This window comes from Neofelis nebulosa, chromosome 6 (genome assembly GCF_028018385.1).
Source record: "Neofelis nebulosa isolate mNeoNeb1 chromosome 6, mNeoNeb1.pri, whole genome shotgun sequence".
Classification (NCBI taxonomy): domain Eukaryota; kingdom Metazoa; phylum Chordata; class Mammalia; order Carnivora; family Felidae; genus Neofelis; species Neofelis nebulosa.
The window spans coordinates 141532082-141559400 of record NC_080787.1 but is presented as its reverse complement, the minus strand read 5'-3'; the positions used below and the strand labels follow the sequence as shown (position 1 = coordinate 141559400).

Below are 27319 nucleotides of genomic sequence, written 5' to 3'. Positions count from 1 at the left end.
GACAGGCAAAGGAGAACCACTGTAGACATCTCTCCTCAAAAGGTGGTGGGGAATGGGAAACTCAAAAAGTCACTGCTACACAGAAATTCTGGAAAATGTTGGAAGCTGGGAAAATGTTGGTAGTTTTTGCTTAAGTCTCAAGGGCTAAGACTAATTCCCCGTGCCTCTCAGCTCCGCATCTGGGTCATCTTTCCTTTTCTTTGAAAGGTAGCATGTGTTTGCTGCTGAGTAGCATGTGTGAATGTTTACATTATGAAAGACTAGAGGATACGCATATGTGTGGACACACACAAAAATAGTTAAGAGTCGTTTCTAGGTTATGGAATATTTTTCGTTACTGTGAATATCTGTGTTTCCTAAATTTTCTACAGTAAACATCTTCAATTTTTGTAACAGACACACACACATAAAACGTTTTTAAGCATGGAAGAAAATCACTTAATTCAATACCCAAAGGTAATCTGATGAATTCACTTTTACTACCAGATCACAAGACACAAAATGTATAAATCACATTGCCAGTTTATTAATTCATGTTAAGAAATAGTAGCTAGCAAAAACTAAGTCAGAATGAGAGGGTTGCTTGGTGAACACTCAATCGGAGCAAAAGATAAAATCAGTAACTATGTCCACACGCTGTATGTTGATCGGTGTTTCCACTGTGGGACAAACAGTGACACTGAGTCCGTCTGTCAAGTGATACATGGACTTGAGCTGAGCCAGGTTTGCCTTTCAAACCTGCTTCTGTGGTGTGAAAAGATCATCCCTCTTCTGTTATCACAGTTTTCCACACGGAGTACAATTCAGCAGCTTAGATTTCAGTCTTTTAAAACACAGTTGCATTTGTATTAAGTCTCCCAAACCACTTTATCTCTGTATTTATAAAAAAAAAAATTGGGGGGGTCATTCTTGCAAATGATGAGCACCTTTATGTTTGAACTCTTGCTGATTTTACTCTCAGAGTTCTGAGTTACTTCTTTATTACTTCAGGTACTGACTAAAAATATTTTGGGTGCACTTTCTAAATTAGTTTCTTAAGATGTAGTCACTTCAACACTGGTAGACTTTTCTTCTTCTAGAAACCTACCTACCACCTAAATAATAAATAGTGCCTGCCTCCCAATGAAATGATTTCACATATTTAGTATGTTTAGCATATTGCCTGCAGGCATCAACTGTGGTAATAAGAATGCTGAAGCATTCTAAATTATTCTGGAAGGGGCATTGTAGGAGTTCACCCTCCTTCAGGGCAGCTAGAAGTATGGTATCCATCACAGTGAATGTGGCATCACCGCTTCTTCTAGAGCTCCTTCAAAACAGGATTCATAATTTCAGCATAATTGATGTGCAGGCTGATTTTTGCAAAGTGAGAAATGAAATCAGTGACCACTAGTGTTCTGTTTTACCCTGTTGATTCAATGGCCATTTTTCTCATGCTTAGGATTAACTTTCAGATAGCTTGTAAATTACAGTGTATTTTTTAAAGCACTATGTCCAAATTTGTCATTAGTTCTGAAAATCAATCCATACTGAATATGATGAATCATGACATCGTGCTGTCATATTATATATACATAGTCATTTCCTCCTTTTTGGAAGTGGGGGTGGGGAGTAGCACGATCCTATTGCCATGGTGCATTTAGTGATTAAATCCATCAAAGAATTCTTGAAACAATTATTTTCGTGTAGTGGTCAGGAACAACTAAAGGCTGTGAGTTAGCAGGGATATAATTATCCTTCAGGGGTTGAATCTCTTAGACCAATGCAGGAGAACATGGATCCCAAGAGCTCTACCGGATTATCAAACAATAAAATTGACCAGATGAAAAGGACAGCCCACCTCCTTTACTCTCCATTTTCATGTGTGAATCCCTCTAAATAAAGTCATGTAAACCTGCACAGTAAGCATCTCATTCTCACGCTTGCAGATTCAGTATGAGTGCCTTTTTTCAGAAGGTCGATCTCCTGGGCACTTATGTGATTTTGTTAGAGAAGGAAATGTAAGAGTAGTGAAGTAAATATGGCTATGAAAATCCAACATACTAATAACATAGTAAATATACTAATGCCATTGATAGGTAGAGAGAGAACCAGACATTTTGTGAGTGATTTTTTTTTTTTTCAGTTAGAGCGGTACTACTCAAAGCATAATCTGTGGACTGATGCCAATAGGTGAGCTGAAACTAATGATCAGTCAGAGAATATAAACCAGCGCACTGTTTTCCTTATTCTTTTGCAAAACCTTGTCTCAATGTGGACCGGTAATAAACATTTGAGACTAGAATTTTGAGAAGCAGTCAGCTAGAGTAGTAGTTCCAGTCAGTTCTGCTAGCCTGCTGCCCGTGTCATGGCCTAGGTGCGTGGTCTGGACTCTGCTGCTCATCTACTATGTGATTCTGATGGGATTCACTTCGCTGTTTTGCCTCTGGGTTTTGCCCTCTTTGTGAAGGATGTGGCACCCATCATCCCTGAGCTCCTTGTCAGAGATGTAATTCAAATTTATGCAGTGATTGAGTTTGAGTATAGAGAAAAGGCTAGGTAAATTATGGCAATTAAAAATTATACAATTAAAATGGTGTCTGTGAATGCTGTGTAAGATAACATGATTATGAAAAGTGAAACAGTCTGCCCTATAGTATTTGCATATATACTGTATTTCAACTATGTAAAAACATACACAAAAAAGGATGAGCATTATTTAAAAAAAAAATTAAAGCATTGGGAAACTCTGAAGCCTAGGTATTTCTTTCTCTGTTACCTAAATTTTGATAACATGGTTATATCCTTCACAAATAGAAGTGAAGAAATAGCATACAAATGTATTCAGTTCAACAGAGTACACCTCCAATTTTGGGTCTTTTTCTATATTCCTTAATGAATGTAACTGCTCTGTTTCCACCATTTGGGATATCCATCCTATGGCATTTCTCAGTTCCTTCTTCCTACACCAGGCAAGGCTCTTCCAGTGCAAATATTTGCATACTTCCAGCCAGTCTAGAGTCAAAGAAGCTGTTCATTGGACAGTACCTACGTAACCTATTACATTAAAAGCGGCATAGCTTCTAGCGAAAGCATTCTCCACCTGTCCTTTGTATTACCTTCCAGTCTTCTCAGGAACCTTAAATCACTTCTGTCTTTAAAAATGAAAGTTTCCTCCCTTGACTCTACACCCTTTTCCAGCACTTCTTTACCATTCCTCTCCCTTTCACAACCAAACTTTTGAAAGAGTTGTTGGAGCTAGTTGGCCTTCTTGTCTTGTCTCTCCTTTGTACCTCACCCCTTCCAATCAGTCTGATGTCTTAGACTATATATATGACCATCTTCTGATGGTCCTTGACCCCCATGTATTTAAATCCAGTAATTTTTCTTGATTTATGTGTCAATCAGATACAGAATCCACTCTACAATAAAACAGAAAACAAATTTGCTAAGGGGTCTTACATAGCTCACAGAACTCTAAGAGTGCCCGTGAGACAGGCTCGGTGGCTAAATGTCGAGGAGCAAGGCTCACCTGGGGCAGCTGGAGAGAAAATATCATTGCTGCTTCTGGTCAGCCTTGATAAGACTCCGGGCTGGATGACAGAACCTCTGCTGCTCCCCTCCATGAATAGCCAAACGCTTCTCCCACCTGACATGCAGAAAACTTACTCTCTGCAATGTGGCCCTCTTTTCCCTCTTATACGTAAATAAATCTGTCATTCATCTAAATTCCAATGAGTTATTCATCACTACATTCCCACAACCTAAGATCATATATCATACCTGAATGTCATACATCAATATTATCAACATTCCTATTTCATGATAATGAGGTTTACAATGATATTTTCAATATTTGCATGTGTGTGTGTCTTTAAAAGTAACCCCTTAATCTGGAAAGCTATCTTATAGTTTTTAGTTATGGGAAAGCTAACATTGTCTCCTCAAGAAAAGCATGCCAGGGGCGCCTGGATGGCTCATTCGGTTAAGCGTCCGACTTTGGCTCAGGTCATGATCTCACAGTTGATGTGTTCGAGCCCCACGTCAGGCTCTGTGCTGACAGCTCAGAGCCTGGAGCCTGCTTTGGATTCTATGTCTCCCTCTCTCTCTGCCCTTCCCCACTCAAGCTCTCTCTCTGTCTCAAAAATAAATAAACATTTAAGAAAAAGTTTTAAAAAAATAAAAAAAAAAGAAAAGCATGCCATTTTATAGTTTGTAGCATTAACAAATTCAAGCAATTATAACTTAGGATCTTACAATGTTAGCTTAGAAGTCTTTAGGTTTTTGTTGAAATGCAGCTCTTTGGGCTTAAATTCAATTTATGTTGTAGCAGTTCTTACATTTCAATTCCAAGATCTAGCCCTAGAGTAATATTTACTGGTTCTGTTTCTTGTTTGTTTCCCCTTCTCTGCTCCCCGATCAGTATTGTCCAAGAATTAATGAATCGTGTCCATCAAAGATTAGTACTAATGATCTTATTTCCATAAAAACAGACTCACCACTCTGCCAGCTTTTTCTTCTGCAAGCTTGCTTGTAGGAAATGATCCATTAGTTAACAATTTAAAATAAACTAGAAAATGTTTGTCTTCCATAAATCTGACTATGACCTAGGCCTTAATGTGTTTCAGTATTTTCCTAGAAGAGAAATTTTGTAAAAATCTGTAATGAAAGCTATAATGGCTACTTTTTAATCTATGCTCTAAAAACTGATGAAGAAAACTAGCTTTCTTAGTTTCATGAGATACTCACTATAAAGGAGACAAGATATTTCCTCACCACCAGAATTCAGATAAACATTAATTAGAGATACAGTCCTTATCTTGGAGGAGATGGAGACGGAATTTGTGGGGGAGAGTCTAGAGAGGAGGTAAGTTTTCAGATAAAGAGCTGCGGAAATCTGCACAGGATCTACTTGAATTTTTGCTAGATGCTAGGCCATGAATGCATAATGTAAAATTCCACAAAGTCAAGCAAAGAAGAAGGGAAGAGCAGTATGCGAAACAGTTCCCAGGGCTCATAGTTAGGCAGGAACCATTCAAGTTCCAACTAGCCAGAGTAGATGGATAGTCCATGGTAATCACCTGGTGCATCTAGTGGGGATCCTGGTGGGGTCAGGCCCTAGTAGGAGAGCTGGACTGCATTTGGAGTGATGGCTACTCTAGACCCACACTAGCAAAGCTTGAAAAAGGGCCTTAAACGGATCATGCCAGTCTGCAGGTGGCTCAGTGGCCTGCCAGAACAAAGTCCAACTACCATTAAGAGAAGAAAACAAAATTTCTTATTTAAATATGTGAGTGGATTAAGCAGCTATTTGGGCCTTATTTGGGAGCAGTTTTAAAGTTATAAATTCAGGGGCACTTAGGTAGCTCAGTCAGTTAGGTGTCCTACTCTTGATTTTGGCTCAGGTCATGTTCTCAGGGTTGGTGAGATCAAGCCACACCACGCTCTGTGCTGACAGCTTGGAGCCTGCTTGGGATTCTCTCTTTCCTTCTCTCTGCCCCTCCCTCCTCCCTCCCTCCCTTGCTCCCTCCCTCCCTCCCTCTCTGTCTCTCAAAATAAATAAAGAATCTTTAAAAAAAATAAAAAATAAAGTGATGAATTCCATGCTTTCATAATTATGGGAACATTTAGATTTCCTGTTTCTTGTTCTTTTGAGGAATTAGTCCATTTGACCTGCGCTGTCCATCATTGGCATAAAGTTGGTGCTAACATTCCCTTATTCTTTTAATGTCTATAGGACCTGTCAGGGTACCCCTTTGTTTCATTCTTCATATTGCTTATTTGTCTTCTCTTTCTTCCTTGGCTTGAATTACTTCAGTTAACCATCCCCCACATTCATGGATGTTTGGGTCATGCCCAATTTTTTCTTACTATAAATTATGTGTTACTGTATAACCATGTGCACATACTGTTGCATATTTGCAGAGCTGAATCTTCATGGTAGATACTTGGAAGTGAGATTGGCTAGATCCCAAAATACCTATATACTTCTATTAGATATTGCCAAATTCCCCTGCATCATGGTTGAACAATTTTGTTTCCCTTCCAGTAGTATATGGAAAGTAGCTCTTTCTCCACAGCTTTTCTGACAGGATATGTTGTCAAGCTTTTGATTCATAAATCTGATACTTGAATGATGGTATATCAATGTAATGTAATTTGGACTTATTTATGCATAAGGTTAAACGTCTTCTTAAAGTGCAATTATGTGTTTCCTTTTAGTGAATCTGTATACATTTTTTGTCCATTTTTTATTAGGTTTTTGGTTCTTTCTTTTGTTTAAAAGAGCTCTTTAGATCAGCAAACTGTAGCCTTGCCCAGATTGAATACTCTGATCATCCTCACAACTCAGTATTTGTACCTTACATGTCCTCTTGGTACAGTTGTACCTTCCTGTGGAAATTAACCCTCTAAAGTTTAGCATTTGCTTAAACATTTGTCTAAACATTTGTCTATTGACTCTGCTTATGCTTATTGATTATGATTGTTATTTTTGTTTTGTTCTGTTTCTCGCCATGCAAAGTCATTTATTTTTTTCTAAAAGTTGATCGTGGCTGGCAAGATTTACCCTTCTCCCAGGTTATAAAGAAATCCACCCACATTGTCCTGTAATACTTGTATATTTTCAACATTTGCTTCTATGTCTGGAATGTGTTTAGAGTATATTCTGATGTATAATTGGAAGATTCGAGGAATATTATCCCTTTCTAAATAACTATTCATTTCTTTTTTTTTTTTTAATTTTTTTCAACTTTTTAAAATTTATTTTTGGGACAGAGAGAGACAGAGCATGAATGGGGGAGGGGCAGAGAGAGAGGGAGACACAGAATCGGAAACAGGCTCCAGGCTTCGAGCCATCAGCCCAGAGCCCGACGCAGGGCTTGAACTCACGGACCGCGAGATCGTGACCTGGCTGAAGTCGGACGCTTAACCGACTGCGCCACCCAGGCGCCCCATAACTATTCATTTCTTATAACACTACCTTTTCATGTTTATTCTGTACTAAATTTCCATTCTTCTCCTCTGTAAATAGTATCAATATTGAATAGGTTCATCAAAGAAGAATGGAATTTGCAAAATAAGGAGTCAAATTATTTTCAGTTTATTTAAAGCTAGGTTACCTAATTTGAACTATGTAAATAACTTTTGGATTCTTTTTTGAACTGTGTAAATAATTTTTTTGTTTTTTTGGAACTACGTAAATAATTTTTAATACAGCACAGGGGTGCCTGAGTGGCTCAGTCAGTTAAGAGGCTGACTTTCGGCTCAGATCATGATCTCACAGTTTGTGAGTTCGAGCCCCATGTCAGGCTCTGTGCTGACAGCCCGGAGCCTGGAGCCTGCTTCAGATTCTGTGTCTCCCTCTCTCTCTGCCCCTCCCCTGCTAGTGTTCTGTCTTCCTCTCTCAAAAATAAACATTAACAAAAAAATTTAAATACAGCAGAGAATAAAATGTATGAACTCATTTATTTATATTGTTACTTATTCATCGTTTTGTAAGTTCATGTTGTTGAAATAATCAGCCCAGTTTTGCTCTCTATTCTGTTCAGCACCCAGGTCAGGACAGGACGTGGTTTCCCACTAATGTGGGATCAGATGATGGCCCCTACCTCGCCAGGCTTCTTCTCTCTTAACTGTACTTCAAAAGGAAAGCTCAAAGAATGGATTTTAGTTCTTTTCCCAAACTGAGGTTTTCTTATGAAAGGCAAACAATCAATCAACTAGTAAACAATCTATCTTTGATACCAACCATGGATTGCTGTATATACAAAAATCCTTTTTAAAGTAACACCAACCCAATTAGTGATAAGACTATAAATTGCTGACAACATCCAATTAACTGAGGCTAAGGAGGAATTTCTAATAAATTGTATCCTGTTTGTAACATCTATACACCTAGAATGGGAAGGCAGCCTTTTTCCTGCCAATTACAGAACTAAGGAAGCATTTTTTTTTTTTTTTTGTTCCATTCTACTCTACAGTCATTTCAAAATGGTAACTGGAGAGTTCCAAATATTTCTGTAATCCATTCTGCTTTGACAGGGACTTCTGTAATGAGGAAGCTGTTGAAAATGAATAGTGTTCTGAATAACCTATTTTATGTGACCAGTTAAAACAAGGGATGTAGAGCCAAACACAATGAAGGGGATGGGTTACCAGGAGAAATGCTCATGTGGAATCAATTTTGTCTGCCTGTTAAAACTCAGAACACTGACTTGAGACCAGCGGAACACTGCTGACTTCTGGTTGTGCTGACTTGTGTGTGAATGAACCACCAAAAGTTAGTTATTATCCAACAAACCCCAGAAAACATGATCGCTTGGGAAATTGAAGAGATTGTGGAAATTTGCATCACAAACAGGGACAGCTCTTTTCTTAAGGATAACAACATTCATTTCCTCCTTAAGAATTCTTTTAAATGTTGAAAAAAAAGTCCTTCTGTTTATATTTCAGGAGTGACAAGAAACACTCATCTGAATAATCTTTTAAGCTATATTTTAATATATCTTAATTCTGACTCACCTCTTGAGGTGGGTCTGAGTTTCATCTCTGTCTCAGTTTAGGTCTGAATGTCGTCCTTAGCAATGTTCAGTAAGGGTCATTGAACGGAACGCCTTTCAGTACCTGTTGTCGTCAGTCAGTGAGTACACAGAACACACATGAACACAGAGCAAGAGAACAGCCCTCAATGCTGGATGACCACCATTTGTCCCTCTAGAATATTCTCTCTTCTTTAGCCTCTTTGTCCCAAGAGACTGATCTGTTTGGCCTACATTGATGAGTTTGGCCAACATGGAGCATGGCAGGAGGGCAGAGGGGGTGATTGGGATATTTGCTTTCTGCACAGTCACCTGAGCTGCCTGCCTCTCTGGGTCTGCCTCAGATCACAGCTTTGCTCAGAAGACCTCTCCCCACATAACCCCCTGTGTCCCTACGTCCTGATGACCATTTTCTCTCCTTGGACCTGCATGACTAGGAGAGGTAGCATCACCTGTAATACCTACACCTATCACCTGTTCCTTAAGGTGCTGCCTCGTGCCTTGGGGCTTCCCCACTTTCCCCCACACCCTTTTTAAACAGCCCATTGTGAAACACTCTTTAAACCTGACTGTGCCATCAGTTACCTCCTGGGACCCTGACTTCTAAAGCCTCTTTGGAAATTTTACGGAATATCCTCGAACTGTCACAGACATGCCTGGGGCACCTCAAGCTAAGTCTGGAAAAGTAGCAGATGCTAATAAGACTTTCTTAAGGGGAGTGAGCCTGTTTGGATAAAAAGCAAGTCACTGCCTTTTCTGGGCAGGGCTTGAGGACGAACTGGAAAAGAGGTCTGGAGCAGAAGGAGATGGTTGCATAGGAGACTAGCGATACCTTTACTTATGGTAATTCTAGTAACATTTTAGTGAAGTATTTTAGAAGCCCCTTGGGCGATGTATTTGCAGTGAAGGGGATGCCCTTTTATTGCAAACCAACCTACAGACTTTCACTGCAAACCAATATAATGAAAACTGATGGGCCATTAAGATGAAAAACAAGACAGTTATCTTTAGACTGATACATAACAGGAGCTGTACATAATAGGAATGTAATGTATGCATGTTCATTGATTTTTCTGGATTTGTAAACCTTCAGTTGCAAATCACAATTTTATATATTTTAAATGTTTATTTATTTGAAATCGAGAGAGAGAGAGAGAGAGAGAGAGACAGAGACCTAAGCAGGCTCCATGCTGTCAGCACTGAGCCCAACGAGGGGCTCGATCTCACAAACCGTAAGGTCAGGACCAGAGCTGAAATCAAGAGTTGGATGTTTAATCGACTGAGCCACCCAGGTGCCCCAATAATCTTTATATTTTAAATTTTGAATCAAATATTTCACAGCTCACATGAAATGGAAACCAAGTATTATAAATGTATTTGTATAATGAACAGTATTCCCAACTGATATTTAAAATAAATGCCGACTTTTATAGGCTTTCTCGCTGAATAAAACTGATTATTTCAAGTTAATGGGGAAAAAACAGAAGTCGAGATGATGACAAGAGATTGACAAAATCATGCATCATGGATGGACTGAGCTATCCAGCCTTTCTGGAACATCTGGGATATGCCCATGCCATAGCCTGGCAGAGAGATTAGCATGAGGGCTACTACTGCAGGTTATGATCACTTCTTGGGTCCTATCAGAGCTTTGCCCTAGAAGTCTGTGCTAGAGCACATTGCCAGGAATTATTAACAGAGAAAGGAGGAAAGACTCTGGAGATAGGCAGTCTTAAGTTTAGACTAAGTAATACTAAGTTTACTGAGTATTAGGTGGATACCAGGGGCTAATCTCTCTGGTTTCAGTTTCCCTATATATAAAATGGCAGTATCTACATCATAGGTTTATTGTGAGGGTTGCATGAGAATGTACGTAAAAGCTCAAAAATAATGATCTGATTGAGTGTATGATGGCACAGCCATTTTGGAAGATACTTCAGCAGCTTCTAAGTAAACTAAACATATTCTTTTTTTTTTTTTTAATTTTTTTTTTTTCCGTTTTTTTTTTTTTTTTTTTTTTTTTTTTATTTATTTTTTTGGGACAGAGAGAGACAGAGCATGAACGGGGTAGGGGCAGAGAGAGAGGGAGACACAGAATCGGAAACAGGCTCCAGGCTCCGAGCCATCGGCCCAGAGCCTGACGCGGGGCTCGAACTCATGGACCGCGAGATCGTGACCTGGCTGAAGTCGGACGCTTAACCGACTGCGCCACCCAGGCGCCCCAAACTAAACATATTCTTACCCCATGATGCAGCAATCACACTTGGCATTTATCCAAAGGAGTTGAAAACATATATATGTGTGTGTGTGTGTGTGTGTGTGTGTGTGTGTGTGTGTGTATGTAAAAACCTGCACACAATGTTTAGAATAGCTTTATTCATAATTGCCAAAACTTGGAAGCAACTGAGATGTCCTTCAGTAGGTGAACGGATAAACATTCACCTATCCATTCAGTAGGTGAATGGATAAATCCAGACAATGGAATATTATTCAGCTCTAAAAAGAAATGAGCCATTAAGCCATGAAAAGACATGGAGGAACCTTAAACGCATATCACTAAGTCAAAGAAGCCAATCTGAAAAGGCTACACACTGTATGATTTGCACTATAAAACGTACTGCAAGAGGCAAAACTATGGAGCCAATAAGAAGAGTAGAGGTTGCCAGAGGCAGGGGGTGAGGGGAGAGATGAATAGGCAAAGCACAGAGGATTTTTAGGGTAATGAAAATTCTCTTACGATATTACAATGATGGATATATGTCATTACACATTTGTCCAAATCCATTGAATGTGCAACACAGAGAGTAAACCCTGAAGGTAAACAATGGACTTTGAGTAACCATGATGTGTCGTCAGTAAGTTCATCATTCTGGTGGATGATGATGGTGGGAAAGATGTGCATGTGTATTGGGAGTGGTGGTATTTGGGAAGTCTCTGTACCTCCCTCTCAGTTCTGTTGTAAACCTAAAACTCCTCTCAAAAAAATAGTCGTCTAGCAAATTAAAAAAAAAAAATTGTCTCCATCCCACTTCTATCTAATTATATGATCCATTTCTCCCTAACTCAGTAACACAATGTCAGAAGCCCTGTTTCATGAGGCTGACTTTTGCTGAGACCTGAAATGTGTGTTTTGTTTTATTTTGTTTTGTTTTAGTATTTTAATGCCTTATGAATTGTATGGAATAGAGCAGTGTAGGAGCATTTTTTTCCCAACAGTATGTGAATTGCTTCTACTTTTCACACTCCTAAGTATACTAATATTTTCTGTTCCTACACGACGAATCATTATCATCAGTATTACCTGAGCAGCTAGTGACAGTCGAGCACTGCCTTAGATGCTGAAGATACATATAATAATTTGGCAGTTCCCTTATCTTCGAAACATTCGTATAGAAAGGACAAAAGCATACAAATCAGTGCAAGTACTGTAAATTGAATGCTCACCGTGTGCCCAGCACTTTGCTTATTACAAAGATCTTTTCATTTAATCTCACACCTTTTGGTAAATTATTAGGTAATGTTACTGATTTCATAGTTGCGTGACCTAGAGCTCAAAACAGTTAGGTAACTTGCTCATACAGTAAGAGAGCAGTAATCTGAATTTTCAGCTACTGCCATAGAGTATATACTCCCTGACAATGCTAATTCTGACATCGGGTACAGACAGTTAAGTGTTCGAACATTGCTACTCGACGTGTGATTGTGTGTGAAAACCTTTCTTATCGGTCCATAACAAGCTAAATAATGAAATTGAGAGTAAGCTTTTATAAATGTTTACAGCAAATTTGACAGAGTGATTTTTATGTCTATTAAATCTAATAGTAAAAACTAATTGGTGTTTTGTATTACATCTTTTCTCCATCTTATTATTTATTTTTATTGTATTTGACCAAAGTACTGCTCCATGGCTGATTGGAACTTTACAAACCAAAAAATAAAACAACAGCACCCTAGTCCTTCGCTACCAATAGTGTGAGTCACTCTTCTAATCCAGAGGATTAGTGGCATGGGAAAGGATCAGACATGAAGTAGAAATTATGATGACAGTGAGAACAGCTAATGATAATTGAGTACTTATTAGGTGCCAAAGATTGTGCTTCGTTTCTCTCTCTCTCCACGCTACATACGCACACAAACCATATAAACCACATGTATGCCATACACATGTGATATATACATACCTGTGTGTAAACATATATATGCATACATGTATAAGCATGCGCATACAGTACCATATATAGGTACATACATATATTTCTTTGTACAGAGAGAGTTCTCATTTAATACCTGCACAACAACCCTAAAACATGGAAGTAGATATCTACCATGGCCATTTTACCTGATTATGTTCTGGATATTACTGCTAACATCTGCTTCTCCCCCGAGTTATTCTTAGCTAAAACCAAATGAATGGAGTTCCTTTCATTACCAGTGCTCTTCTGTGAATATATGAGGATGGAGAATAATTATGCTTCCCCACCTCTCCTGTCCCCCTAAAAGTAAAACCAATCACTTTCCTTCTTATCTCTTTTCTATATTTCAGGGGGTACTTAGTGGGAGATTGGAAGGAGCTGTGTCAAGGGCTTCAGAAGAGCATGTATTCCTTCACCATGCTTAGCTTTTCTAGTAGCTGCTACTCACTCTTCCTGGAATGAGTAAGAATGTTCTGCTGTGTGAGTGAACGGTGCTGACTGAATTGATTCCATCACTCGTGTACTTCCTGGAGTTTGGTGTATTTGTTAAAAAAACAAAACCAGGGCGCCTGGGTGGCTCAGTTGGTCGAGTGTCTGACTTTGGCTCAGGTCATGATCTCACCGTTCCCGAGTTCGAGCCCCACATGGGGCTCTGTGCTGACAGCTCTCCCTGTGCTCTCTCTCCCTGTGCTGACAGGTTCTCAGAGCCTGGAACCTGCTTCGGATTATGCTCGCGCTCTGACTCTCTGTCCCTCTCAAGAATAAATAAATGTTAAAAAGACTTTATAAAAAAACAAAACAAGAAGATTGAGGTGGTATGAACATTATAATGGGACCAGTTTGCTGAAAATGGTTACATTAAAGGCAGAGTAGAAAACACACGGGCTTTTGAACATTTCCTGGTTACTGGATTGTATCTTTTTTTTTTTAAGTTTTATTTATTTATTTTGAGAGAGAGCATGAGTCGGGGAGAGGCAGAGAGAGAGAGAGAGAGAGACAGAGAGAGAATCCCATGTAGGCTCTATAATGTCAGCGGCAACTCAAGGTGAGACTCAAACTCATGAACCATGAGATCATGACCTGAGTGGAAACCAGGAGTCGATGCTTAACCAGCTGAGCCACTCGGGTGCCCCTATATTGTGTCTTTAAATGTTCTTTGTTTAGATGTCTATTAGTGTCAGACAATATACTGAATGTAACTTTGGAAAGAATAGATAGGTTATTACCTCATATACTGAATATATCTGAGGAGGTGGCAGAGTTAAGCTGTTATACAATATAGAAAGTATTGGGAAATGCAAGAGAGAATCAGAGGCAACCTACACTGGCTTAGTTGTAGAAAAAAGATTTGAGTAGCCTATAGGGATATTACATTAACACAAATGTGGATGGGGTATATTTTGCGTTGTAGCTCTCTTCTGGAGATGCTGGCACATAATATTAATCCCTTTGTTCCCATTTAATGTGTTTATATAGACATTGATCTGTATTGAATTTCCATAGCAATTATCCCTGTTTGTGGAACTATCTCAAATAATCATTTGAATAATTACAGTTAGGAGAAACGGTCTCTGGCATACCCTTTTTCAAATGTTGTGGTTTTGTTTTCTCTACTGACCTTTTTTCCCTATTTACAGTTTGTCTTTTTTTTTTCTTATGTTAACTTGCTTATCTTTTTTATCTGAATTGAAATAATAAGTATATCTGCTCTCTGGAAAGCAGTTCAGTGATTCTCAAAATGAGTATGTCACATACATTAAAGTGCTGTCTTTATTTCCCTAAGTCAACACATGATGATTCCATATCAATCAGTGGAATTTTCTAGAATGGCACGATGAAAGTAATAAAACTATGCTAAGGATTCTCCTTGTCACCATGTGGTGTTTAGGGCAAAGATTTAGTTCCATTTCTAAAACATTCACCCTAAGCTGATGCTGTTGTTCTAAACTAAAGCCAAGCCTGAATACATCAGGTAAAGAGTGGAGTTTTTTTTAAGGCTCTATTTTACTGTATTGGTATTTTAGATTTCTGATATTGCCAGGTAATTGAATGACCTTCCTCTTCACCTTAACAGAGCAAATCTGGTTTCTGTTGGGGAACCTGTCTGCTCACCTATGCTAGAAGGACACCTTCTCCTTGTCTTGTGCCACTTACTTGACACACGCTGACTGAGCTCCCTGGTTCTCAAGCTTATTCATATGTGATGCAGTTCCTGGAAAACATGGTGCTTTTCACCACATATCATTCTGATGATGTTAACATTGAAATAATTAATTTTTAAATTTGTGTGTAAAGTTAAATACTGGCTTATATTAGATTCCATAACACACAAACCTTAGTAGACACCAACATTTTAAGAAGGAAAAAAAAAGGGATAAACTTTATGAGACATTTCTCCTCCTTACATTAACTTTTCTCCTCTGACCAAAAGAAAGAGATGGTTCTCTGTGGTTGGAATAACTCTCTCCTGCTCACAAAATTTCAGTTCTTGGTGGGAGCTTAATTGAGACACATAATTACTGTTTCATGTGTTTCGAAATTACTAAGATGAATGGCCCGGCCTCTGCCCTCAAAGAGCTCATACTCCCATAGGAAAAACTCACAAAAGGAAAAACTATAAAACAGTATGAAATCTGAGCTACACTAGGTACTTTCCCGTAGGCTGGTCGGGCAAAGATGGCCAAGTTTAGGAAGCTCCTCTGTGAGGGGCTAGTGACACCTGAAGGGAAGGAGACTCTTGAGGGTGTCAGAGTCCAGTAATGTAACAGACTTCGGCACAAATTACAAGTCAGAGGGGTAGGTTCACATTACTGTGTCAGCACTGAGAGGGGAGCGCTTATTTCTGCCCCAAGGAGGTAGAAGGCAGAGGGCATAAGCGAGGTGAGCACCAAAGGGGTAGAACTTCAACAAGCGCTTTGTGATTCTTCTACTCCCACTTGGTAGTTAACTAGAACGTACCACGTCTTTCTGACTCGTGGACATAGCTCCTATACATGCCAGTCACAATGCCCCACGTTCACAACTTAGTGTGGCCTGAGCCAGTGTTTCTCAGGCTTTGCTAGTTATGCAGATAACCAAGGAATCTTGTTAAAATGCAAAATCAGATCCAGTGAGTCTGAGGCGGAGCCTGAGATCCTCATTTCTAAAGACCTCCCAGGGGATGTGGTTCTGCTGGTCCATGCACCACACTGTGAATGGCAAAGGCCTGAGTTTTAACTCTTTTAATTTTTTTTAATGTTTCTTTATTTTTGAGAGAAAGAGAGAGACAGAGTGTGAGTGGAGAGGGGCAGAGAGCAAGGGAGACACAGAATCCGAAGCAGGCTCCAGGCTCCGAGCTGTCAGCACGGAGCCCGACGTGGGGCTCAAACTCGCGGACCGCAAAACCGTGACCTGAGCTGAAGTCGGATGCTTAACCGACTGAGCCACCCAGGAGCCCCCTGAGTTTTAACTCTTAACGTGAGAACTGAAAATGGAAAGTTGGTAGAAGAGCAGAATCATAAGAGAAATTGTGATGTTCTGTGGAATAAAACGGCAGAACACTCTGAGGACAGAAACTAGCAGCAGACTGTCCATGGTGCCCTTATCAAACAGCCCTGTTAAATAATGCTTTCACATGCGTCCAGTGGGTGCACATGAGCCAGAGCAAAAAGAGGGCCTGACTCTGATCTGCTTCTATACTTTAAAGGTAGAGGAAGACACAGCAGTAATTATATTTTAGTCTTACATATTTATATACTTATAAATATGCATGCAAATATTACCAATGTGAAGAGAGAACTGCAGCCTCAACATAGTGACATTTTAGCAAGCTTTATATATCACCTAGGAAAAGAAACACATGGACATATTCACTGATGGACTCAGACCTAACCATTCCAAGTATGCACCAGAATCACATTCTTAGCATTATTCATTCTGAGTGCACAGACATTATTTCTTGAGTTCTTCGTAGTTTTAATGTAATCATAAAAACGGTGTTTTTGAAAACAGCATGCTAAAAAATAGCCTCCCTCCCCCCCAAAAAAAGGCAAAAACTAGTTTGGATGCAACTCCTTTTAGATAAACATGTCATGAGACGAGAAATGACTTTGAAAGCTTGCTCCATTACACAAATAAATGCAGGCTTAGCTGAAGCAGAGTGGTTATCAGAAATTTTAAATTGAAGAGTGAGTTGTTTTCCTTCACAGGGAAAATACATCACAACCAGGAATAAATGTCTGTCCATGTTGAATTGCTTCCTTGTCCACCCCAGTGCTAAAGAAGGCCTCATAACTTTGGCTTATTTAGCAAATACCTTTTTGGGGCTAAACACTGAATCAACAACTATATGGCAAATCTGAATGCTTTCACTAAACATGAGAAGATGGCTGCAATTATAATGAAGTTTGATTGTTGGATAAGGAGTTGATTGTGGGGACTCTGAGTCACTTGAGACTCCGTTCATTTACATGTGATAAAAATTACAGTGTTAATGGTGAAATGGAAAACTAGACTATTCGTCTTCTTTCTTCACTGAGTAAGCCTTTCTGCAGATCCCTGAGATAGGAAGATTCTACCCAATGGATACAAAAACTTTACCACCCACCCTGTAAGAAATGATCTCTCAGCAAGAAGATATTGATGGAAATCGTCAACATCTGTAGCCTGAAAACATCATACCACACCAGCTCTCTGGCAACACTGGAACAGCCCTCTCCAGTATTATCTTGAGAGTAGCTGTCACTTATTGAGTGCTGGCTATATGTATAAAAATTTGTTCCTAGTTATTTTACATAGTCAATCTGTTTGACCTTTACAGTAATAATGATATACTATTCTATTATTGTCGATCCCGAAGGGATACTATGTGAAAGGATAAAGAGCACTGTTCAAGCATGACAGTATGTCTTAGAGCTATACGAATTGTATGTAAAAATGTGAAATCTCTGCTTTGGGAAAAATATTTTTTTAATCTGAGGAGTCTCCCATATTCACCATCAAAATATGCAATATTTATTTTGCATGTACTATGGATAGAAATTACTGCTAGATTCCCGGGAAACCAATATATATGAGATATTTTTTTTCTCTTTCCTCTTAAGAGTTTTACAATTCTAAAGGGAAGCAATATATAAATTAAAAAGATGAAGAATAATATTAATATAATATAATATTAATCAATGCTCACAGACAGTAGAATCTATAAGAGTGTAGAAATTGATAACAACAAGGGCTCCCCTCTGTTTCCCAAATGTATTTTGAAGAGAGTAGTTAGCATGGGCAGCCCATTTCAGGAACAATAATCTCATAGTTAAGATATCTTCTGTCTAACCATCCAGGTAAAATTGAAGCCTCTGTAAAGCAACCTCTTTCAAAGGGTTCTCCAGCCTCCATTTGAACGCTGAAGAATACTTGGCTTGATACTAACCTCACAAGTAAATGAAGGTCTCATCTGACCATCAGACAGACTTTCCATATATGGAAGCAAGAGTCTCTTAATTGCTCGTATTCGTCAGTCCATCTTCTAACATTTGGGATCTTACAAAGCAGATCTATATTCTTTCCCACATGACGTCACTTCGGATATTCGAAAAGTGTGATTCTGATGGTCTTTTCTTCATTAGAGCAAACACCTTTGCTCTAAAAGTAGTATTCTTATGAGACATTTATGAGGGTTTTTATTTCTGTCCTCTTTCTAGTCTTCTGAGCATATTTCAATTTCTTTCTTAACTTGTGTTGATCAGAATTAAACATAACCATTTAACCAGCCCAGAGAAGACCTGTCACCAGCTTGTTTTAGAAAGCATGTTTCTATTAATACATTCTAAGTTTTCATTAACTATTTTGTTTACATAGTACTGTTGATTAATACTGAATTTATTGTCCAGTTGAAATCACCTGGAATTTTTCATAAGCTCCTTTTAAGCCATGTTTCTTCCCTCCTAGTCTTACGAAGTTTTTCTGTATCCAAGTTCATATCCTTATATTTACCTTTTAAATTCCATCTTGTTTTATTTTGTTCATTGCTCAAATTGTAAAGATTTTTTTTCCATTGAGCTATAATTGGTGTATATACATTGTATAATTTTAAAGTGTACGAGTGTTGGTTTGATATATTTACATACTGTACTATGATTAGCACCATGGCATTAGCTATCACCTCCATTGTGTCACGTAATTATCATTTCTTTTATATGGTGAGAATATTTAAGGTCTAGTGTCTTAGCGACTTTAAAGTATATAATACAGTGTTGTTAACTGTTAGCACAACACAATAGCCTCCAGATTTTATTCATCTTCTAACTGCAGGTTTTATCTTTGACTAGCATCTCCCCTGTCCCTCCAGCCTCAGCCCCTGAACCACCACTCTATGGTGTTTCTACAAGTTCAGCTTTTTAGATTCCACATATAAGTGATAGAATACAATATTTGTCTTTCTCTGTCTGCCTTGTCTCACTTATGTTGCCCTTGAGGTCCATCCATGCTGTTGCAAATGGCAGGATTTCCTTCTTTCTCATGGCTGAATAATATTCCATTTTATATATAAACCACAGTTCCTTTATCCATTCATTTGTTGACACATAGATTGTTTCCATATCTTGGCTAGTGTGAATAATACAACTACAGTGACCATGGGAGTTCATATATCTTTCCTATATCCTTTTTTTATTTGCTTTGGACATATACTCAGAAGGGAGATTGCTGGGTCATATGGTAATTCTATTTTTAATTTCTTGAGGAACCTCCACACTGTTTTCCATAGTGGCTAAACCAGTTACGTTCCCACCTACAGTACATGAGTGTTCCCTTTTCTCCACATCCTCAACAATAGTTATTTTCTTGTCCTTTTTTTAATAGACAGTCTAACAGTTGTGAGGTGGTACCTCATTGTGGTTAAGATTTACATTTCCCTGATAATTAGTGATGTTGAATATCTTTTCATGTACCTGCTGGCATTCAAATGAATCTCTTCTTAGGAAAAATGCCTATTCAGTTCCTCTGCCCATTTTTTTATTGGGTTGTTATTTTTTGTTATTCAGTTATATGAGATCTTTATATATTTTGGAAATTAACTCCTTATCAGATATATGGTTTGCAAATATTTTCTCCCATTTTGTAGGTTGCCTTTTCATTTTGGTGATTATTTCTATTGCTGTGCAGAAGCTTTTATAGTCGGATGTAGTCCACTCATTGAGTTTTACTTTGTTTTGTAAAAATGGTTTTGATCACTGCATGTGATCCTGGAAAAGGGAAAAAGCAACATGAAGTAAAACTGTGATCAGGAGGAAATGAGATCAGAATTTCCTCCTTGTTTTTATTTATTTTTTATTTATTTTATTATTGTTTTATAACATTTTTTAATGTGTATTTATTTTCAAGAGAGAGAGAGAGAGACAGAGCTTGAGCAGGGGAGTGGCAGAGAGAGAGGGAGACACAGAATCTAAAGCAGCCTCTAGGCTCTGAGCTGTCGGCACAGAGCCTGACACGGGTCTCAAACCCTTGAACTGAAAGATCATGACCTGAGCCGAAGTCGGACGCTTAACTAACTGAACCACCTGGGCGCCCCTCTTCCTTGTTTTTAGAAGAGACAAGTAATGCCCAACAACAACTCCAAAAAGCCTTCCTTCATCACTACCTCAGATTTATGGGTTTTCCTTGCTAGCAAATTTGCCTAAGCTTTGAGGGAGCATGAGCGTGATGTTCAAAGTTAATCTTTATTCATAACAGCTTTCCCAGAACCTCTAAGAACTAAATGAAGTGTTTTCCAAGGTGGCCACTGTGAGAGGAGCAGTCTGGGCTGCCACTGTACATGCTCCCAGCCCTCGAGGGCCTCACAGCTCAGTCTCAAGTCCCAATTTCAAGCACAGGTATGTGATTCCCTGCAAAGGAGAAACCAATTTCCCCCACCTCATTCTCCTCTACCCTGTGAAATTAAATGGTTTCTTGACAGTCCCTGGGAGGTTGAGTGGAGGAAAAAGAAATGGCCTCCAGATATTCAAAAGTATTTGAGAGTTTTCATCCTTGGTTATGCTCCCTGTGCAAAACTTTTTCTTCCCTTTTTTCCTTAATGCTATTAAGAAACTTTGTTTTGCTTAAAACTAGAATCAGCCGGGGGGCCTGGGTGGCTCAGCCTCTGACTTCGGCTCAGGTCATGATCTCGCCATTCCTGAGTTCAAGCCCCACGTCCGGGCTCTGTGCTGACAGCTCAGAGCCTGGAGACTGGTTCAGAAGCTGTGTCTCCCTCTCTCTCTGCCCCTTCCCTGCTCATGCTCATGCTCTGTCTCTCAAAAATAAATAAGCATTAAAAAAACCCCAAAAACTAGAATCAGCAAACTCTAGAAAAGAAAAATGTAACAGTTATGCAGATTATCCCTTCTGTATGTACAGATAAACCCCAGGGAATTCTCTTAAGCACCGCGGTTTAGAAGGGCCCACAGGAAGTAGATGAGAGGGTTCCAGGACGTGAGTGGTCACTATTTGCCTGTTCACCCAGAGAGAGCCCTGTCACTAAGTAGGTCTCTAGATCGTTTTTCTTCCCCTTCTCTGTGGTGTAATTCTTTGGACAATGCAGCTATGTAGCAAAATATGACAACAGACTTTTTTTCTTATATATAGCTGTATGCCAGGCAGCCTAGGAGAAGTTCAGACTCTGAACACAGTTGATATAATACTGAATATAAATACTGAACTGCTGGTATTCAGGGACACATACAGACCGGTCAGAAAAAATAGAAGCCACCTGCTCCAAATAGTAGGGGTGCTTACACAAGAGAAATCAGTGAGTAGGAAATTTATTTTTGCCGGAAGGAAAATGTTTATGACACAACACACACAGTTACCTCAGAAAAGCACAAAGAAGGCATTCACCTGTGATTTTTTTTTTCCTAATGAACCAAAGGACTTAGAAGACAGTGAAAGGCTGTGCAAATCTAACATAATATTTGAACCTCTTTTCAGTGGTTTTAAACCACAACATTGCACCCAACATGGCATTTCTCTATGAATTTTCCAAAATTAAATGTTTAACAGTGAGAAAATTAAGAATTAAATTAAATTAAATGTAAATTTGGGATAAGATGTAGGTAAGGACCTCTGGTATAAAGATGTATTGTATTTATGTGTGTATGTGTGGGGGGGTGTTTCTGAAGAAAACAGTTAAGTATAGATAAGTGCAAGAGATAATAAAATACTCTTTTGCACAATACTCCAGTTAGACAAATATTATTATTTTGTTATTGCTTCACGTCTTTGTAAAATAAATAATCAGATAAAATTAAAAACCTCTTCTTTTCCAATCACATTCCCATGCAAAGTCATGGATCTAGTTCATACTTTTATTACTTTACTATATATGTTACCCAGAAAAAAAATAAAAGGTATTGCTTTCTATACTTATGAAAATTACGTTAATATTAATAAATATGCTAATAATATGTTACTATTAGGTCAATAATAGTTATATTAATAATAATACATAAAAATAATATGTTAATATTTTGCAGCTATTTTTTCCATTCTGTGTTATTTTACGATCTCCCTGTTGAATCATATAGATCTAAGTTGTTGATTTTAAGTGTGGTTTTACAGATCATCATATAAGGAGATTGCCATTTTTATTCACTCCTGAAAAGATGAAAATGAATGTTTCCCATTTAAGGTACCAAAAATACTGTAATTAATGCCTTCATATGTGTGTGTGAAAGTTTCTCCAGTGTATTCACGTGAGACTAGAATTTGTTAGCTCTGTAGCCGATATTATTCTTCAACATGATTGTATGAGAGCTTCTGTTTACCACATCTTCTCTCAAAATTGGTGCCCTGTGACTTTTTAACTGTGGAAAATTGATTAGGGAATCATTGAAATTTTATTTGAATTTCTCTGATTACTGCTTTTGAGCATTTGTTAATCTAATTCAGGATCTTTATATTTTTATATTTTCCTCTTCTGTAAACTGCAGCACATCTCCTTTGCCCATTTTTCTCTTAGGTTATTAGTATTTTTCAATTGTGACATGTTACTTACATATTACAGACAATAATCCTTTGTATCCTCTAGTCTGGTTCTCATTTTTAACTCTACTTATATTATCCTTATTTCTTCAAAGGTTTTTTATAAATTAGACTATATCAAAAATAATGTTTTCCTTTTTGCTTGGTCTTCTAAGAAATCCTTTTCTGGCCTGAAAACTATAAAAGCTATTTTTGATATTTTCTTGTCATAGTTTTACCTTTGTGTGTGACACCTAGTCATCTGAAGTTTATTTGTGTGTGTGTGCTCTAGCTTAGAAATGTAATTGTTTTTCATATGTAAATCTAAGTGTATCAACACTACATACTGAATTCTTTGCTGAATGGTGATGGAAGCATCCTTTAATCATGGAAGCCACGATTGCAAATATGCCTGAGTCTGTGTCTCAGCTGTGTACACATTCCATTCTCCTGGTCTACTTATGTATTCCCATGCTAATGACATATTGTCATAATTATTATTGATTTATATTACTGATATGATACCCCCACTTGTTCTTGTTTTCAGAAATAGGTTGGTCGTTTTCAGCTCTTTATTCTTCCACATAAATTTCAGAGTCCCTATGGTGAGTTCTATGAATGATTAAATTAGAATTTGTATTACACTCATTGAATTTATAGAATAATTTGGGACAATTAACATTTTGAAGATATTCCATTTTCCTGCTTGAGAAAATAACCTATCTCTGTATCCAGGTTTATTTTATGTTTTTTGATAAGGTTTTATAATATTTTCATAAAGTTCTTACACAACTTTTGTTAAAAATACTACCAGTTGCTTTTTCATTTTTTAACTCATTTGCAGGTTGCCTTTCTTTCTTTGATATATTATAATTAGTTATTTGTGGTATAATCGAAGTATATTGATTTTTGAAGCTTAACCTGGTATTCTTCTTGAACTATCTCTAATAACTTTGTTGAATCTCTTGGAATTTCTTTGTAGACAACCATGTCACTTGTAAATATTAACACTTGTGGTTTCCTTTCCAATCCTTATTTGCTTTTTCTTATTGTATTGCATTGGCTAGGAAATGAATAATTTTCAGTGTTGGATGTGATAGAGTTTGTTGTCTTTTTCTTGTCATTAATGAAATTGCTTGTAAAATTCACCACTCAACAAACATTTCTCTGTTATCTACTGTGTGCCAGGCATTGTTACAACAACGAACAAAACAGACAAAAATCTCTACCTTTCTGGAAGTTATTTTCTAGTTAGTTAGACAAACAAGGGTGGATAGGTCATGCTGTGGGTGGAGTAAGGGAGGTGTAATTTTAAATAAAGAGCAAGGAAAGTTCCCCTGAAAACGTAATGTATGAGTAAGGATGAAGTTAAGCACTGAGTGCAGAACAGCCAGTGCAAAGGCCCTGACACAGGATTGTACCAGGCATGGTTGAGGGGCAGCAAGGAGGCCATTGTGGTTAAACAGAGTGAGTGAGGAGGAGAGGGAAGGACATTCACTCAGAGAAGTGATGAAGGACCAGATTGCAAAAATGCTGGCTTTTACTCTGAGTAAAATGAGAAGCACTGAAAGATTTAGAGTGGATTAAGGTGGAATAACCCTTGCTGAAATCATCTACTTAGGTTTTAAAAGACTCACTTTGGCTGCTGTGTTGAGACTGGAATGGATTGAAATAGGAAGAGAAAAGATGAGGAGTAGTAAAAACAGAAGAGGGGTGGGTGGAAGGGAACAGTGAAGAGGGCTTACATTTGCTGATCTGCTGATGTGGGGGTCTGAATGAAAGAGAGGAGTCCAGGATGATTCCACAGGTTCTCCCCCACTCTTGGTCTGAATAATTAGAAAGATAAATCTTTTCATTTACTGAAAGTGGGAGAATTGTGAGAGGAACAGGTTGGTGGGGGAAGAAGGCGTCAGATTGGAACATGTTGTGACTGAGATGGCAAGTTGAGAAAACCAAGTAGAGACATCAGGTAGGTAGTTGGATATATGAGTCCTGAATTCAGGAAAGTCATCTTTACTGGACTTGTAAATTTGAGAATTCTGAACTGGAAACAGGTAGATCCTGTAAAAGTTCATCCCAAAAAATGACAGAGAAGAGTTCCAGGGACAGAATACTGTGGCCAACCAAAATTTGGAGGTGAGGGAGATGAAAACGAAATAAAAAAATAGACTGAGAAGTGACTAGTAAGATAGAAAGCAAACAGGTGAGGGGCACTCAGTTGGTTGGGTGACCGACTTCGGCTCAAGTCACGATCTCACAGTTTGTGAGTTCGAGCCCCGCGTTGGGCTCTGTGCTGACCGCTCAGAGCCTGGAGCCTATTTCAGATTCTGTGTCTCCCCCTATTTCTGCCCCTCCCCTGCTCACACTCTGTGTGTCTGTCTCTCAATAATAAATAAACGTTAAAAAAAATTAAAAAAAAAAGAAAAAAAAGAAAGCCAACAGGTGAGTGTGGTACCCAAGAAGGCAAGAGAAGAAAGCATTCCAAAGAGGATGGAGTGGTCGCTGTATCACAGGTGCTGATAGGCCCAGAGATTATTATAAAAGGACTCCTAGATTGAACAATTTGGGGACGTTATTACACATATAAAAACAGTGTTAGTGGAGGGAAGAGCAACCCTTCCACTTCCCTAGTTTATGTAGTCTTAAATTTAGTTCTTGACTATTCTAAACAGAGAAACATGGGGGTTTTTTTACTTGAGATAGTCAATAAGTTCAACATCAGAGTTTGTCAATTTCAGTACGTAATTGCTTCTTATGTTTCATTCCTTCCCTCTGACTTTGTTCTCTTCTGACCGAAGTGGATTATATACCTGTTAACCGTTTAACTGGAAATGCTATAAGAATACATAAGCATTGACCCATGAAAATTTTTTAGCTCCACCCCTTACATGAACATAGGAAAAAAATTTTAATATGTATTTTATTCTCCAATTTAAAAAAAAATCAATGCATGAAAACATAATTTTGAATGCATAAGCTCACAATGCCAAAATAAAGTACATTATGGTTTTAATAAGTATTGCTGTCAGTCACACATGACATTGTATGTATATAATTTACATACACTGCATATTATGAATAACATCATGCATCTTTTCTTTTTCTATGAGTTAATGCTATATTTGATATTATTCTACTAAAACAAAGCTTTATTTTTTTTTTTTTTATACTCAACAAAGTGCTAGGTCAGGATTGGTCTTATAAATAGGTGACAAGCCATTTGGCCTGCTCTGTAAGGTCACAGGTAGTGTGCATCCTGTATCCTGATGTTTATCTCATTTGACATGATATATACATTCCACCAAAGTAATTTCCCTGGATTTGAGGACTTTTCATCTTTCCACAGTTCTCTACTGACTGAACACAAATCTAGGTGGTGGAGGAAAGGGTGGTGTTGCCTTTGCAACATGGACTCCTAAGAGAGAGAAAGGCACTTTGCCAATATTATCAAGATTAGGCCCCCACAGGGTGAGTCAGATGTATCAAAAAGGAAAGGGGATGCAGTGTTCTGTTTTTTGTTTTTTTTTTTTTAGGTTTATTTATTTATTTTGAGAGAGCGCAAGCACGGGAGGGGCAGAGAGAGAGGGAGACAGAGCATCTAAACCAGGCTCTGTATTGACAGCAGAGAGCCCGATGCAGGGCTCCAACTCACTGACTGTGAGATCATGACCTGAGGTCAGATGCTTAACTGCCCGACCAACTGAGCCACCCAGGCGCCCGCCCCCAGATTCAGTGTTTTAGAAGAAGCTGAGAGAAGACCAAAAACAAACTTGATCTTCCTCACAATGTTACATAGTTAGAACCCCCCCCCCCCCCCCCCCCCGCAACCTGATTTGGAAAGCTCAGTTGACCTTACTGTAAACATCAGTGGAGAAACAAGTTACGTACACCTGCCACAATCATTTAAAGGTGTTCAGGAAGGGAAGCAGATGAAATCATTTTTTAGTAAAAAAAGAAGTTAAATTTTCAAACTTTATCATATTTACCTTACCAATTGATTTTGATTATGTGACAACATTGTGGCAATAATTTTATGTAGCAGACAACAGTAGGTAGAAGTTTGTCCCAAAAAGTGTTTAAGATATTCTCTTAAAAATGTTTTCTTGGGAATTTTTATTTGACTGCTAAAGCTTATTCATTTTTACCTTTTCTTTTTTTTTTTTTTGAGTTTATTCATTTATTTTGAGAGAGAGAGAGAGAGCAAGCACGAGCAGGGGATGGGCAGAGACAGAGAGGGAGAGAGAGACTCTCGAGCTGGCTCCATGCCAGGCTCCAGTGCAAAGCCCGATGCGGGGCTTGAACTCACAAACCATGAGATGTGACCTGAGCCGAAACCAAGAGTCAGATGCTTAATCAACTGAGCCACCCAGATGCCCTGTTTTTATCTTTCCTTAGTTTATCTGCTCCCCCTAATTAAATTACGTTCCCTTCAGCATAGGCAACTTCTCTTTCCCTTATGTATTTCATACCTTAATGTCTTCTCTCTTCTTTCAGCCCGTTGGGTACTGAAGCAGCTGAAATGCGAAAAAGACAGCAGTCACAAAATGAAGGAACACCTGCTGTGTCTCAAGCGCCTGGAAACCAGAGGCCCAACAACACATGTTGCTTTTGCTGGTGCTGTTGCTGCAGCTGCTCCTG

At 38.4% G+C, this 27319-nt stretch overlaps 1 protein-coding gene and 1 long non-coding RNA gene across 4 annotated transcripts in view; one reads left to right on the top strand and one right to left on the bottom strand.

Moving 5' to 3' along the window:
• RGS17 (regulator of G protein signaling 17) overlaps positions 1-27319 on the top strand; it is a 98348-nt gene that overhangs the window by 34360 nt on the left and 36669 nt on the right. For all 3 annotated transcript variants that reach the window (XM_058735715.1, XM_058735716.1, XM_058735718.1), the window contains exon 2: positions 27176-27319. In XM_058735715.1, coding sequence (XP_058591698.1) covers positions 27201-27319 — 119 coding nt within the window. In that variant the 5' untranslated portion in view covers positions 27176-27200. The remainder of the gene's footprint in view (positions 1-27175) is intronic.
• On the bottom strand, positions 505-27196 carry LOC131515068 (uncharacterized). Its single transcript, XR_009263414.1, has 3 exons — positions 27151-27196; positions 2843-2994; positions 505-873 (listed from the first exon to the last, which is right to left on the bottom strand). It is a non-coding gene; the product is annotated as an uncharacterized LOC131515068 (long non-coding RNA).